The sequence below is a fragment of the Panthera onca genome, chromosome B3 (genome assembly GCF_046562875.1).
Source record: "Panthera onca isolate mPanOnc1 chromosome B3, mPanOnc1 haplotype 2, whole genome shotgun sequence".
NCBI classification, from domain to species: domain Eukaryota; kingdom Metazoa; phylum Chordata; class Mammalia; order Carnivora; family Felidae; genus Panthera; species Panthera onca.
The window spans coordinates 86043916-86059969 of record NC_138344.1 but is presented as its reverse complement, the minus strand read 5'-3'; the positions used below and the strand labels follow the sequence as shown (position 1 = coordinate 86059969).

At 33.8% G+C, this 16054-nt stretch overlaps 2 protein-coding genes across 5 annotated transcripts in view; one reads left to right on the top strand and one right to left on the bottom strand.

The window, feature by feature from the left end:
- Positions 1 to 16054, bottom strand: part of MIPOL1 (mirror-image polydactyly 1) — a 306029-nt gene that overhangs the window by 166207 nt on the left and 123768 nt on the right. The window lies entirely within an intron of this gene.
- On the top strand, positions 656 to 1179 carry LOC132676794 (small ribosomal subunit protein eS24). Its single transcript, XM_081795810.1, is given in 1 exon segment — positions 656 to 1179. A coding segment is annotated over 1 exon segment (396 nt). The 5' UTR covers positions 656 to 670; the 3' UTR covers positions 1067 to 1179.

Below are 16054 nucleotides of genomic sequence, written 5' to 3'. Positions count from 1 at the left end.
AGTAGAAAACTTGAAAAGCTCTCCTGTAGCTAAAGATGAGACAATATGATCACCAATAGGGATAGTAAGTGAAATATATTGTAACACACAGAATATGTTTAAATTATTAAATTTATAATTACAATAAAATTTTTAAAAAAACTAATTAGCACTGTGGGGGAATTTATAAGCCAAGAATTTATCTACCCTTTCTTATATAAACTTTACCACTGGGTAGTCAAAGAATAGATAAGAAAATGGCTATGGAAGCATCCAAGCTAATAAAAAAAAAAGGAGTATTAGAATATCACAATTTTGAAGTCATTAATAAACTAAGAGATACTAATATACTGAGATCATTTAATAGACCACTGAGACCTGTTAATAACTCACGTAGTTCTTTCACAAACCAACATGTATTCCCAGATAAAACACAAAACTACCTGTAAAGCAGTCTTGGTAACAAACAGTAATCTAAATCTGATCAAGCCTATAGATACTTAAAGAGAAGAGAGGAATACATTAAATGACACTGCAGAGGTGCAATCAATAAACTGGGAAACTACAAGAAAACGGACTCAATGTGTTTAAAAAATAAACTCCAAGGACAAAAAGAGATAGAAAGGGAATCTATAAATTAAAAATAGTGTTGCTCTTTTCCTCCCTGGCTGCCTAAAGCTCGACCGCCATCATGAATGACACAGTAACTATCCGGACCAGGAAGTTCATGACCAACTGACTACTTCAGCGGAAACAGATGGTCATCGATGTTCTTCACCCCGGAAAGGCAACAGTACCTAAGACAGAAATTCGGGAAAAACTAGCCAAAATGTACAAGACCACACCAGATGTCATCTTTGTATTTGGATCCAGAACCCATTTTGGAGGTGGCAAGACAACTGGCTTTGGCATGATTTATGATTCCTTGGATTATGCAAAGAAAAATGAACCCAAACATAGACTTGCACGACATGGCCTGTATGAGAAGAAAAAGACGTCGAGAAAACAGCGAAAGGAACGCAAGAACCGAATGAAGAAAGTCAGGGGAACTGCAAAAGCTAATGTTGGTGCTGGCAAAAAGAAATGAAGTGTCTAGCAGTGAGCTGGAGATTGGACAACAGAAGGAGTAAAGATGCTTCAGGGACTATCTGGCGATTGTGCAGATTTTTCATGAGAGGATTAATAAACTAAGAACTTTTATGTGAAAAAAAAAGTGTTAAGAGTCAATTCAGTCATTTGCAATGTGTAATTCTTATTAAATACAGATTCAAACAAAGAAGAAGTTATGATATTTATGGAATGACTGGAATTTGAAAACTGATCAGATGCTTCACAATACTCTTTGTTAATATTTTTGTTGTGATAATGATACTGTGGTTATAAGCAACAGTTCATATCTTTTAGAAATACACAATGTAAGGGGCGCCTGGGTGGTTCAGTTGGTTAAGAATCCAACTTTCAGTTTCAGCTCAGGTCATGATCTCACGGTTCAGATCAGGTCATGATCTTCACGAACTCAGGTCATGAGTTTGAGCTCTGTGGAGGGCTCTGGGAGAGCCTGCTGGGGATCCTCTCTCTCCCTCTCTCTCCGCCCCTCTCCTCATTCACTCTCTCTTTCTCTCAAAATGAATACACTTAAAAAAAAAAAAGAAATACACAATAAAAGTTACAGATAAAAAGGATATTATATCTGGTATTTCCTTCAAAATAACATGAGAAAGAATAAATGAGAGGGGGATAGAGATAAAAAAAGATGGACAGCTGTAGAATGGTAAAAATATCTCAGGGGCTCAGAGATTCTGTGGTCTGTAGGTTCACTGATAAGAAAAAAAGGATTAAAATTTTCTCTATAAACAAACAATTCTACAGTGCGAGTGAACTAAACATATAAAATATAAAAATTGTTATAAAAACATAAAAAATATAAAATTTATAAAAATTATCATAAAATGATTTGGCCCATTTTTAATACAAGATCTGTTTTCAGCAGTAATTTCCTTTTACTTGCTGTTGTAAATAATGAAGAATTATATCAAGCAGATAATACATTGTTTTACACTGTTTTACTCTATGTGCTCTTTCCGAAAGATTAATATGCCTTAAGTTTTTAACAAAAAGTTTTCTAATATTGTATAAGTTTTTAACAGCTCCCGTTTCTCCTGTACAGTCTGCTTTCAGTCATGGACCATTGTGACTGCATACAATCAAACGTCACTCCACTTGGATTCTATACAATTCTTTCCTTTGCAGACAAAAAATAACAACAGACTCTTCCAGTCAAAACAGACACTACACTTTGGTGTCAATGTGAATTATGTACTTTGAACTGCAGATGTTTGGAAGCACTTAGGACTATATAAATAAGTTTTTATTCTTCTTAATTTAGAACAATCTTTAAAAATCACTTCATTTTAGATTTCAAAACAGTAACTAGAATGCTTTTGTTACATTGCAATAACTTGGAATAAAGAGTTTTCAAATTCAAAGTGTAACTTGTTTCTTTAAAGCCTCGGAAAAATATCAATAACAGTTTAAATCAATATTTATACGATGCTCAGAGGTATTAAGTTTAAAAATACCAAAGATTAAAAAAGAAAAACAATAATTACGTGAATGACTCTAAAGCCACATGTACTATAGCTGATATGTGTGTATATACACACATGCACACACACATAAAACATATTTAAAAACATATATTCAGTAAATATTCACTGAGCCTCCATTAGACAAGATACAAGCACCCACCAGGCAACATGCCACACAATGACATATTTCTACAAATTTGTACATATATATCTTAATTACATATATTCATTTCAAAAACACCATAAGAAAGTAAATAACTAGGGATTTAGTAACAAACACAGTAATTTTTAGTCCTTTTAAACTATTGAGTTATTTAAAAAAAGATTAAAGAAACATTTTATTTTTTCTTAATGTTTATTTTTGAGAGAGAGACAGAGACAGAGTGTGAGCAAGGGAGGAGCAGAGAGAGAAGGACACACGGAATCTGAAGCAGGCTCCAGGACCCCGAGCTGTCAGCACAGAGCCTGACATGGGGTTTGAACTCACAAACTGCGAGATCATGACCTGAGCCAAAGTCGGATACTTACTGAGTGAGCCACCCAGACACTCCAAGAAACATTTTAAACAACAAAGTAAAAGGATTAGTAAAGATGACAATTATTTTAAAGGTATCCACATGTATGCAGGAATTTATTTAGTATGCTGTTATTAAAATACTATTTTTGCAATACCATTTAAGTTTATTATGTGAGTTGCGTTCATGAAAAGTTTTTCATCTGAAAAATCATAGTCTGCATCTCTATTTCAGAATAAAGGTTAATATACATACTATTAATCAACTCTTACAATGTACATATATTTTCATTTTCCTTGGCTAAATACCTAGAAATGGAATTGTTACGTCACAGAGTAGATATTGTTCCACTACATAAGAAACTGCCAAGCAGTTTTCAAAACTGGTTGTACCATCTTCTCCTCCCATTAGCAGTGGATCAGAATTTTGGTTGCTGACAACCTCACCAATAATTGTTGTGTCTGTCTTTTAAATTTCAGATGCCATAGTTCATGTGGTGTAGTATCACATTTAAATTTGTGTTTCCCTGTTCACAAATTATAATCTCTCCATGTGTTCATTGGACTTTTGTGAATTTTCTGCCCATTTTTAGGGGAGACTGTTTATCTTCTTATGATCGATTTGTGGGAATTATTTAAACATACTTAATATTTAAGTCTTGTGTCAGATACATGAACTGCAAATATTTTCTCCCATACTCTGGCTTATCTTTTCATTTCCTTAAAGTTGGCCTTTGATGATAGCCTTAATGTTGTTAAAGGCACATTTATCAATTTTTGCATTATGGTTAGAGCTATTTCTGTCCTTTCTGAAATGCTTCCCTCACTCAGTGTAATAAAGATATTTTCCTCAAGTTTTAGCTTTCTTGCTTAGGTCTACAATCCTCCTTGACTTTAATTTTGATTACAGCATGAAGAGTCAAGACTCCTTTTAGTTCCGTACTGATACCCAGCTGTTGCACCACTATTTGCTGTCTTATCTTTCCTCAATGGACTAAACTGATGTCCTGGTCTAAAATCAAGTGAGTCCCACAAGCAAAAGAATGAACTTAGACAACTTGCTTAAGACATACAGAAAAATTAATTTAAAACTGATCACAAAACTAACTGTAAAAGTCAAAACCATAAAAATCTTAGGAGAAAACACCTTAGGAGTAATTTATCTTAGGATAAAAAATTTAGGAGTAAATCTTAGTGACACTATATTAAGCATAACCTTCTAAGCCTTCAAGTGACAAAAAGTATAAAATGAACTTCACAATAAAAAAAACTTTTGTGCCCCATATGATATCGTTAAGAACGTGAAAAAATTTACAAATAATATATGTGATAAATAGTTTGTAAGTATGACATATAAAAAAACTCTTACAACTCAGTAACACAAAGAATAATCACATAAATAATGGGCAAAGGATCAGAATAGAAACATTTCTCTAAAGAACATATACAATGTCTAATAAACACAAAAACAGACAAGACAACATCATTAGTCATTAGGGAAAAACAAATCAAAGCCACAATGACAGTGACCTCTGCAAAAGGGTGTAGGATGACGCTCCAGGCCCAAGTTCCCCAGTGGAAATAAAAAGTAAGCAACATATGAACCAAGCTTTGTGGGAATTCTAGAAACCAGTTAAGGATCAGCAGCAACCAAATGAACCCTCAGCCAAGAAAAAGACACTCTCAAATTAGTAGGAGATTTTGTGGCATTTTTACTTGCCCCTCCTGGACTGTCCCCCCGGGCACATCACAGAGATGTCAGTTGCAAGCAGGCTGTCCAATTCCCAGTTCCTTCTTTGGATAAGACAAAAAAGTGGGACTTTTTTTCCAACATTCTGGCTTGTCTACAGGTGGTCCAAGGGACTTGTTTCCGCCTTGTCTGATTGTGGAGTACTGATGGGAAGAATGGCATAGTTTGGGTATCAGGCTGGAAGTTGCTGAAACCAACAGTGGATACCGTGATGAATGAGTACTATAGAAGAAATGTAGAGCTTTAGGTGTCTGCAGTCAAGAAATTATTAGCAGAAGACTACAACAGATATCCAAGGACCTGCAAAGAAGCAAGTATGAGACTCTAAGGGAAATTAGGACATTTAGAGCAGCCAAGTAAAGGGAAGAACTGGGAAAAAGGCATACATAGGCGCAGGGAAGATGCATGTCTAGAAAAGGCCCAAGAAGAACTTGAGCCATCACACTACTCTCATTAGTCAAAGTCTCCTGTATAGAGTCAGTCCATAAAGACTGGGAGATGTGGATATTTGTTCAAATGCCCAATTTCCAACAATAAAAAAAATGAGAAGGCATACAAAGAAAGAGGGAATCATGGCCTATTTGAAGGAACAAAGTGAATCAAACTTACTGAATAGAGACTTTAAATGGCTGTCTTAAGTATGCTCAATGAGGTAGAGGAGAACATGAACATAAAATTAATATCAGGACAGCAATCTATGAATAAAATAAGGATATCAACAAATTAACACAATTATTAAAAGAAAACAGACAACCTAGAACTGAAAAACACAATATCTACACTGAAAAATTCATTAGAGGGGTTCAACAGCAGACTCAAACAAGCAGAACTATCAGTAAATTTAAAGTTAATTTGATATTACTGAGTCTGAGGAGCAAAAAATAAAATAAAGTAAGATAAGACAAGATAAGATGATAAAATAAAATAAAATAAAATAAAATAAAATAAAATAAAATAAAATAAAATAAAGTGAATAGAGTCAAAGGGATTTACAGTCCCATCAAGTGGACTTATTAGGGGATTCAAAGAAAGTGAAGAGGGAGAGAAAGGGGGCAAAGAGTTCATTTGAAAAAATAATGGCTGAAAATTTCCCAAATTTGAGAAAATATAGGATATAAAAATACCAGAAACTCAACTCCAAGTAGGATAAATCTAGAGAGACTCATACTAAGATACATTATAATCAAGCCATTGAAAGTCAAAAACAAAGAGAATCTTGGAAGCATCAAGAGAAAAAGAATTTTTTTATGCAGAAGGGACCCTTAATAAAATTACTAGCAGATTTCTCAGGAGAAACCTTGCAGGCCAGAAAGCAGTGGGATGCGCAGACTGCTGAATGGAAAAAAAGCCCAATTCTGTGTCAAATAAGAACTCTATATCCAGCAAAAACGTCCTTCAAAGATGAGGACAACATTAAGACATTCTCAGATAAACAAAAACTGAGGGAGTTCCTTAACATTAAACCTGCCCTAACAAGAAATGCTAAAAGGAGTCCTTCAAGATGAAATGAAAGGACACTAGACAGTAAATAAAAAGCCACATGAAATTATAAAGTTCTCCACTAAAGGTAAATATATGGACAAATATAAACATTAGTATTATTGTAATTTTTGGTTTATAAACCTACTATTTATTCTTGTATAGAATTTAAAGACAAAAGCATAGAAATAATTATAAATCTATGTTAATGAGTGTATGATATGTAAAAATATAATTTGTGACAACATAAATTGGGGAGGCAGAGATGTAAAAGAGTATAATTTTTATGTGATTGAAGTTATCAGTTTAAAATAAATTGCTATAAGTTTTAGGATATTTTATGCAATCCCATGGCAAACCACAAAAATATCTACAGAATTATACACAAAAGGAAATGAGAAGGGAATGAAAGCACATCACTATAGAAATATCAACTGAAAACAAAGGAAGGCACTAGGGAGGAAGCACAGATTGAAGAAACTGCAAATCACATAGAGAACAATGAACAAAAGATCAACAGGAAGTCCTTCTCTATCAGTAATTACTTTAAATGTAACTGTATTAAATTCTTCAAAGGACAGAATGGATTAAACAACAACAACAAAAAAACCCCAACAGGATGTATGGTCTGCTATAGACTCAATTTAAATCTAAGGACACGCAATGGCTTAAACTGAAAAGATGGAAAAAGATATTTCATGCAAACAGTAGCCAAAAAAAGAACAGGAGTTGCTATTAATAGTATCCGGCAAATAGACTTTAAGTCAAAAGCTGTTACAAAGAAGGACACTTTATAATGATATAAGGGTCAATTCACCAATCACCAATAAAACATGACATATACAGTTTTTACGTATGCTGATTTCAAAACTTATACAAAGCTACAATAATCAGAAGAGTGTAGTACTGGCATAAAGACAGACAAGTAAACCATGGAACAGAATAGAAAGCTCAGGAATATAAACTCTTGTAAATATGGTCAAATAATTTCTTATAAGGGTTACGACCATTCGGTGGAGGAAAGGACAGTGTTTTCAAGAAATGGTATTGGGAAGATTAGTTTTCCACATGCAAAATAATAAAGTTGAACACTTACTTTATAGCATATACAAAAATTAACGCAAAATGCCTCAAATATCTAAATAATGTATGAGCTAAAATTATACAACTCTTAGCCAAAAAGAGAAGGGAAAAGCTTCATGACATTGGTTTGGCAATGATTTCCTGGATATGACACCAAAAACACAGGCAACAAAAGACAAAATAGATAAACTCGACTACATCAAAATTCAAAACGTTTGTACATCAAAGAACACAATCAAAAGAATGAAAAGGCACCACATAGAACAGATGAAAATATTAGTAAATCATATATCTAATAAATGGTTAATATATAGAATATATAAAGAACTCCTATAACACAAAAACAAAAAAAAATACATCTTACTAATAAATAGGCAAAGAATATGAGTAGACATTTTTCCAAAGAAGACATACAGATGGCCAATAAATATATGTAAAGATGTCTACCCTCAGTAATCATTACAAATACCACAATAATACACTATCTCACACTCATTATAATAGCTATTATAAAATAAACAGAAAATAACAGGTGTTGCTGAGGATATGGAGAAATTTGAAGACTTGTGTACTGCTCCTGAGTATATAAAATGGCATAGCCATTGTGGATAACAGTGTTGCGGTTCCTCAAAAAAGTAAAAACAGAATAATCACACAATGCAGCAATTCCACTTCTGGGTATATACTTAGAAGCGCTGAAAGCTGGATCTCAGAATGTTTCTTCACCCATGTTCCTAGCAGCATTTTTCGCTATAACCACAGGTAGAGGTAACCCAAATATCCACTGATTGATGAGTAAACACAATGTGGTATATATACACAATGGAATATTATTTAGCCTTAAAATGGAAGGAAATTCTGACACACTGTACATTGGTGACATTATGCTAAGTGAAATAAACCAGTAACAAAAAAGACAGAATGGTAGCTCACCAAAATGTGAGACATTGTTACCATATGATCTAAAAATTCTATTGCCAGGTATACACCCAAAAGAAAAAGCAAATATATATCCACACTAAATTTGTAAATGGATGTTCACGGTATCATTATTCACAATAAACACAAAATAGAAACAACTCAAATGTCCATGAACTGATCAATGGTTAAACAAAATGTGGTATATCCATACAAATATTATTTGGCAATTTAAAAAGTATAATTTGGCAAAAAAAAAATACTAATACATGTTACCACATGGACGAACTTTAAATGCATTATGTAAAGTGAAAGAGGCTAGTCACACAAAAAACACATATTGTATGATTCCCCTATATAAAAGAATAGGCAAATCTATAGGGACAGATAGCAGATTACTGGTTGCCTAGGGCTAGGGGAGGGGTATGGGGGGGGGGGGGAGAATAGGGATGACTGACCATGTGTACAGGGTTTCTTTTGGGATTAAAATATTCTAAAATTGCGGGAATACACAACTCTGTAAATACAATAAAAAATACTGAATCATACACTAAATGTGTGAATAGCATGAACATCTCAATAAAGCTATTAAAAATGCAAAAAAAATGATTATATAGGAGTAGTTCTATTTCTGGGCTGTCTACACTGTCCCACTGATTTGTATATGCACAAGACATATTATTGTAGTTTTTGAATAATAACTACAAAACTTCAAGACTTATTTGAATAATAAGTCTTGAAATCAGGTAGTACGAATGCTTCAAATTCCTATTTTTACAATACTTTTTTGAGTACTCTAGGTCATTTATATTTCCATGAAATTTTCAAAATTGGGTTGTCAATTTTTCTAAAAGTCTTTTTAAAAAAATTTTTTTAATGTTTATTTTTTAGACTGAGAGAGACAGAGTGTGAGTGTGGGAGGGGCAGAGAGAGAGGAAGACACAGAAACTAAAGCAGGCTCCAGGCTGAGCTGTCAGCACAGAGCCTTACACAAGGGCTCAAACTCACAAACCACGAGATCATGATTTGAGCCGAAGTCATACGCTTAACCGACTGAGCCACCCAGGCACCCCTAAAAGTTTTATAACCTAGATGAAATGGAAAAATCTGGAAAAACACAACTTAGTAAAACTTACACAAGAAATTGAAATAGTGAATAACTAATTTTGGTAAATTGTTTCTCAACTTATTTGTCCATATAAGTCATCAAATTCATTACCATGAAATTCTCCATAATACTGTTGTTACCCTTTCATAAATGTAGAATTTGTACTTATATCCTTCCATTCATTCTTTTTTTTTTTTTTTTTTTCAACGTTTTTTTATTTATTTTTGGGACAGAGAGAGACAGAGCATGAACGGGGGAGGGGCAGAGAGAGAGGGAGACACAGAATCGGAAACAGGCTCCAGGCTCCGAGCTGTCAGCACAGAGCCTGACGCGGGGCTCGAACTCACGGACCGCGAGATCGTGACCTGGCTGAAGTCGGACGCTTAACCGACTGCGCCACCCAGGCGCCCCCTTCCATTCATTCTTGATACTACAAATCTGAGTTTTCTTTTTCAGTTTTTTTAAGTTTTTATTTAAATTCCAGTTAGTTAACTAACATAGAGTGTAATATTAGTTTCAGATCTACAATTTAGTGATTTAATACTTCCATACAACACCTGGTGATCATCACAAGTGCACTCGTTAATCCCCATCACCTATTTAATCCATCCCCCCATCCGCTTCCCCTTTAGTAATATTCAGTTTGTTTTCTATAGTTAAGAGTCTGTTTCTTGGTTTGCCTCTCTTTTCCCTATGCTCAGTTGTTTGTTAAACTCCACATATGAGCAAAATCATATCGCATTTGTCTTTCTCTGACACATTTCCTTGCTCACTGTTACTAGGGCGTATACATTTGATTAATCTTCAGAAAAAAGTCACTTTGGCTTACTTTTCTCTGTTGTTTTTCTTTCATATTTCTTTTACATTTATTTTATTTTTGCTCTTTATACTTTTAGTTACTTTGTGTTTATTTAGTTTGCTTATCTTTTTAATCTTTAAGATGGAAACTTAAATCACTGTGGATGTTTCTTCTTCTTAACATAAATATTTAAAGCTATATAATTTCTCTGGAAGACTGCTTTAACTACATCTCGCAAATTTTGATATGTATTATCTCATAAATTTGTAGTATTTTTCTAATTCACTTTTCTCTACTTACACTGACTCTTGGATTTTTTTCTTAAAGGGTACTATTCATTTTCTAAATATTTAGATATTCTAGATCTTGTTATACTGGAGTTCAATTCTCTGATCTTTCACTTTTCTGTAAAATAGTTCTGCTACATTTTTTTTACATGGTTTTACTTGATTTTTGAAGGATATTTTCACTATATATATACTTCTGGGTTGACAGTTTTTGGTTTTGTCTTTTCATTTCACTCCTTTAAAGGTTATGGCCATTGTCTCCTTACTCTCATTATTTCTGGTAAGAAGTCAGCCATCATTCGCAGGAATGTTCCATGTATGTATCAGTGCCCATCCTTGAGGCTGCTTTCAAGATTTTCTCTTTTAAATTGGTTTTCATCAGTTTGATTCTGATGAGCCTAGGTAAAATTTTCTTTGTATTTATTTTTCTTGGTGTCCACTGAGCTTCTTGATCTAGAAGACTGTTTTTACCAAATTTGAAAAATCTTCAGAAATTCTTTTTTCAAATATTTATTCTGACTCACTTTTTCTCTCTTCTTTAGGGATTTCTGTGGCACACTTGTTAGACTGATTGATGTTGTCCCACAGATCATCAAGGTTGTGTTCTTTTACTTTCATTTTTTTCTCTTACTTCAGGTTGGGTAATTCCTACTGATCTGTCTTCACGTTCACTAATCTTTTATTGTACAGTCTCTGAACTGGTCAGTTTGTTCACTGAGTTTTTCACTTCAGATGTTGCAATTTTAGTTTTACAATTAGGTTCTTCCTAGACTTGGTTTCCTTGCTGATATTTCCCATCAGTTCACTCATTAGGATCATCTTTCCTTTCAGTCTTTGAAGAAATATAATATGGATACTTTAAACACTTTGCAATTTCTAACATATTAATGTCTTGAGATTTGTTTCTATTGACTACATTTTCTCTAGAATGTGCCTCACATTTTCCTGATTCTAGGATTTCCTGCTTCTAGTTGTACACTACATATTGTGGATGGTCCATGGTAAGATACCTAACATATGCACAGTTACCACTCATTTAATACCATCTGCAAATTTCAGGTAATACTTAGACTTAATACTTAGATCAAATACTTAGACTTAAATTTCTTTCTTTACTGTAGCAAGACCACTGTTGTGTTTGGTTGGGCTCTATCTTCCTGAGTCAGGAAGGGTGACTTTAGACATAATGCCAGGGGAATCATCGAGTTCACTCTGTGCATTCTTGTGTAACCTGTTGTTCCTACATTTTTTTCCAATTGTTTTTTGAAGCATGGCAAGATTGGTAATAATTATACTGGCAAGAAGCTTCTATCATTTTTCAAGAGAACAAAAGCAATTTTTCCTATTGAGAGAAAAGTTGTTGCAATACAGAAACTGAATGGTAAATTTCATTTGTTTCAAGCTGACTTAACACTCTTCCAATTTCCTATAACTTTCAATATATCTTTTCTTGTATCTGTAAATCTGAATTCCTAGAATAGTTAGTAGGAAATGGAATTATGTAGACAAATTCCTAAACACTTCCTTAGCAGTGAAATTTTCCTCCAGGTTATACCACAATATGCTAGTGATAATAATTACTAAATTTGAGAAAATTAAAAGTAAATTAGTAAGTCTTTAATTATATAACATCTAACAAATTGCTAGAAATTGCTAACCTGCTAAATGTAGTTAGTCTGAAAAAGAGTTAGTAAAGACTGCTAACTTACCAAATGTAGTTAGTCTACCAAAGAAGAGAGTTATTAAATCACCATTTTCAGATTTTATTTAGAACACATTTAGAAATGATTCCTATGATTTGAGCTGGTAATAGGAACTAAAGGAGTTTAAAAAAATTCAATATATTGCAGATGTTTGCTCCATTTTAGCCCTTTAAATGTAACTAACACTTCCCTGAACACAAAAGAAGGCCAGCACTAACTTACCACTTGGCCACTCAACACACCCCTCTGTGATCTCTCTTTCCTAGCATTCGCAGCTAATTCTCTGGCTATGTATTATGGCGCCTTGATCTGGGAGTAAAAAAAGGGAAGGGTAGGATGATAAATCCAAGGAAGTAATTTAAGCAGGTTACCAAAAAAATGAAGTAGGGCCCAAAATAAAAGATAAAAGCCACCATAGTTCCTTGATTTCAGTAGTAGTTACTGTTCTGGAGAGAGGAAATCTTTTCACCATGCCCACATCTTCTCAGAATCTCAATCCACTAGGGCCTAACAAGAAGAAAATGGCAATCTAAACACAAAATGTTATTAATATCTGATATCTAATGTATAACTTAAGTTGAATTAGAAATATGTTTGTATAAAATTTAAGAATACTTGGTTGGTAGTTTCCAGATGATCAGGATGGTGACCTAAAATCTTAAATAGATTTGAGATCATATAATTTTATTAGTTTAATTAAAAGTTGCAATTCATTAAGAACACTTCATCTTCAGGGGCACCTGGGTGGCTCAGTCAGTTAAGTGTTCAATTTCGGCTCAGGTCATGATCCCGTGGTTCGTGAGTTTGAGGCCTGCATCTGGCTCTGTGCTGACAGGTCAGAGTCTGGAGCCTGCTGGCTATAGAGAAATGACTATGCCCCTCCCACATTTGTACTCTATTACTTTCTCACTCAAAAGTAAATAAAACGTTGGGGTACCTGGGTGGCTCAGTTGGTTAAGCATCCGACTTCTACTTAGGTCATGATTTCATGGTTCGTGGGTTTGAGCCCTATGTTGGGCTCTATGCTGACAGCTTAGAACCTGTAGCCTGTTTGGATTCTTTGTCTCCCTCTCTCTGCCCCTCCCCTGCTCGTGCTTTGTCTCTCTCTCTCAAAGATGAATAAACATTAGAAAAATTTTTTTAATAAAATGTTAAAACTTTTTTAAGTAAAATTAAAAAAACACTTCCTCTTCAATTTCAATATTTCTGTAACTGTCCTAAATTTTTGCTTTGATATTAATTATTTCGGAAAAGTATTGTATTGCTGTAGTTTAAAATGAATAACTGGGAAGTAATTAAAATCTATATTTTATAACTAATTAATATAATTATAAAATTACTACATAAAAGAAGTCTGATCTAAGCTTAGTTTCTTTAATCTCTTCAGTTCTATAGAGACATTTATTTCTAAGATGATGACTTTACTTCTCTAGCTAATGCCACAGCTAGGATATGGTATTTTGATCCTTTTTGTACAGTTATAACCTTGTAATGCTGAACCCTGTAGTTAGCTAATAGTCAGGAAAACAAAATTCGGTAAATAATACCATTGTAATGAGTTGTTTCTTAAGTAAACTTCAATGGATTTTCTCAAAATCCATAAACAAACAACAGTATAACCTAAATGTTAAGTTGGCAGTTATTGCACAAAAGGACAGAGATGCGTCTTATACTATTGTAAATCACAAAGTAGAGATCAGGAAATAGTAGTCACTGGATGATAGCCATATTTTAATAGTTTATTAAGCTTTTTTTCAGTTATTGCGTTCCTAGAATTACAGATGCCTCTTCTTGGCTTGCAAACTTTTGTTTGTTTGCTATTATAAATGTTGTAATCTCACTAGAGCTGTCAGTTACTTACGGGTTCATTCTTAATATTCTTATAAAATGTATTGCTCAAACATTTTAAAATCCTAACAGAAGCCACTCCAATTTCCAAGATTAAAATAGGAGAAAAATTTAAAAAAAGTATGACAAATAAAAGTATCAACAAGTTTAATATTCTTTGAAAGATAAGGCTTTAATTACCTTGAATATGTAAATATGATAACAAGCGTTCTTCATAGGAAACCAGTAAACACTTGTGGACTGATTTATTGAATATTGTCACAAAAGCTTTGGAAACTTGGGACAATTCTCAGGACACTTCCTCGTTGTTCAATGAAGTCTATAATTTATACCTTTTTTTTTTTTTAATTCCTTAACGTTCTTGTAATTGTTTTAATGACATGTATTTGTAAGGTCAAGAACATTACCCAAATGCAGTGATTAACTGGAGAACAATCTCAGTGAAGAATGGTCTACTATATTCAGTTCACTCAGATCAATGAAAACTCTAATTTTCTGTTGGCTTAGCTCTTTCTCTTATCTACCCTCCTTATACTTTCGTCATCTGTGGCCTTTGGAGGTATCTTTTCATTACCAGGATACTTCTATACAATCTTAAACTTAATCCCTTTATTTTTTCAGCTCAATATAAAAACGACCTTACTTCCAGTGATGTGTCTCTGTGAACCCTCTTTAGTAGAGTGTATTCCTTCTTTCACATACTATTACTTCAGAGGTAGGAAGAAGGGATTTGCATTTTTCTGCTTCTTAACTGTCATTTCCAGGTCACTAATCCACTAAACAATCCTTTCAATTTTTGAAGTTTCTGTTATCCAATTGGAGTGTGTGATCCAAGGGGCTAGTGCTGGTCTGAAACCGATAGTGCCATGAAGGCAGTACTAAAATTCAGAGGAGGCAATTAAACATTTTATAGAAATTCACAGAGCAAATGTGTGGCTGTTTGAACCCAATAACAAAAAAAGTATGGTTGAATTTTCCATGTCTATTTGCTTTTTCATTTTTTGGTACTTAATTTTTATTAGTTATAAAAAGTGATAACACATTGGAAAATATTTTTTTTTTAAATTGGTCCTTCACCACAGATAGTTTGAGAAGGACTAATTTACATGACTTGCTTTCTCAACTGCACCACTGTGATCTGACAACCAAGGTTACTTTCCCACATTTTAAAAGAAACTATCTTGTCAATATTTTAGAGAAAAGCAAGGGTCACCCACATAAAACTCTTACCTCACAATTTCTTGACTCATTTGTTCTAATAATATTTATTTTCAAACAATACCCAAAGCAGTATCTGGTTCTTAGTTCTCTTTAATCTTTAACTCTGAAACTCTACTCTTGGATCAAAAACTTCTATTCTACTTTCTTACTGAAACTGCTCTTTACTGTTGTTACTGGAATAAACACTTTATCTGGATGTGGATTTGCCCTCCCTGAATGCAATGCTTAGGCAAAAACAACCATCTGTCAACTTACAGAATGCCATGTGTACCATCACAGTATTCTACATAGCCTTGTTCTGATCATTTCACAGCAAATCAGCAAAAGAAGTGTGACAATATTGTGGGTCTACGCTTATGGAATTCACTGACCTTACCATGTTCCCCAACTTCTTGACGTAGTTGGCTTGATAAAACACGAATGGATTTTTGTACACTTGGTTGTAATGTCAGTTAGGTGGCAATATCTTGTGGAGCTAGGGCGAGGTTCTCCATGACAGTGTGCATGCTCTAAATCAGGGTATTATACATACTGGCCTTTTCATCCATAGCCAGTATTCATGGGTCAGAGAATTAAGAGGTAAAATGAGAATGGCCTCATTCACTTACTTCTAGTGATCTACCAGCAAAATTTTTGCTTCCCGTCTCTGCAAAAAGAGGTTCTGATAATACAGAGTTCTTAGCTCCAAAGGGAGAAAAACTTCCACCTAGAGACATAACAGAAATTCCAGTAAACTGGAAGTTGAAGCACCTGGCTAGCTCAGTCGATAGAGCATGA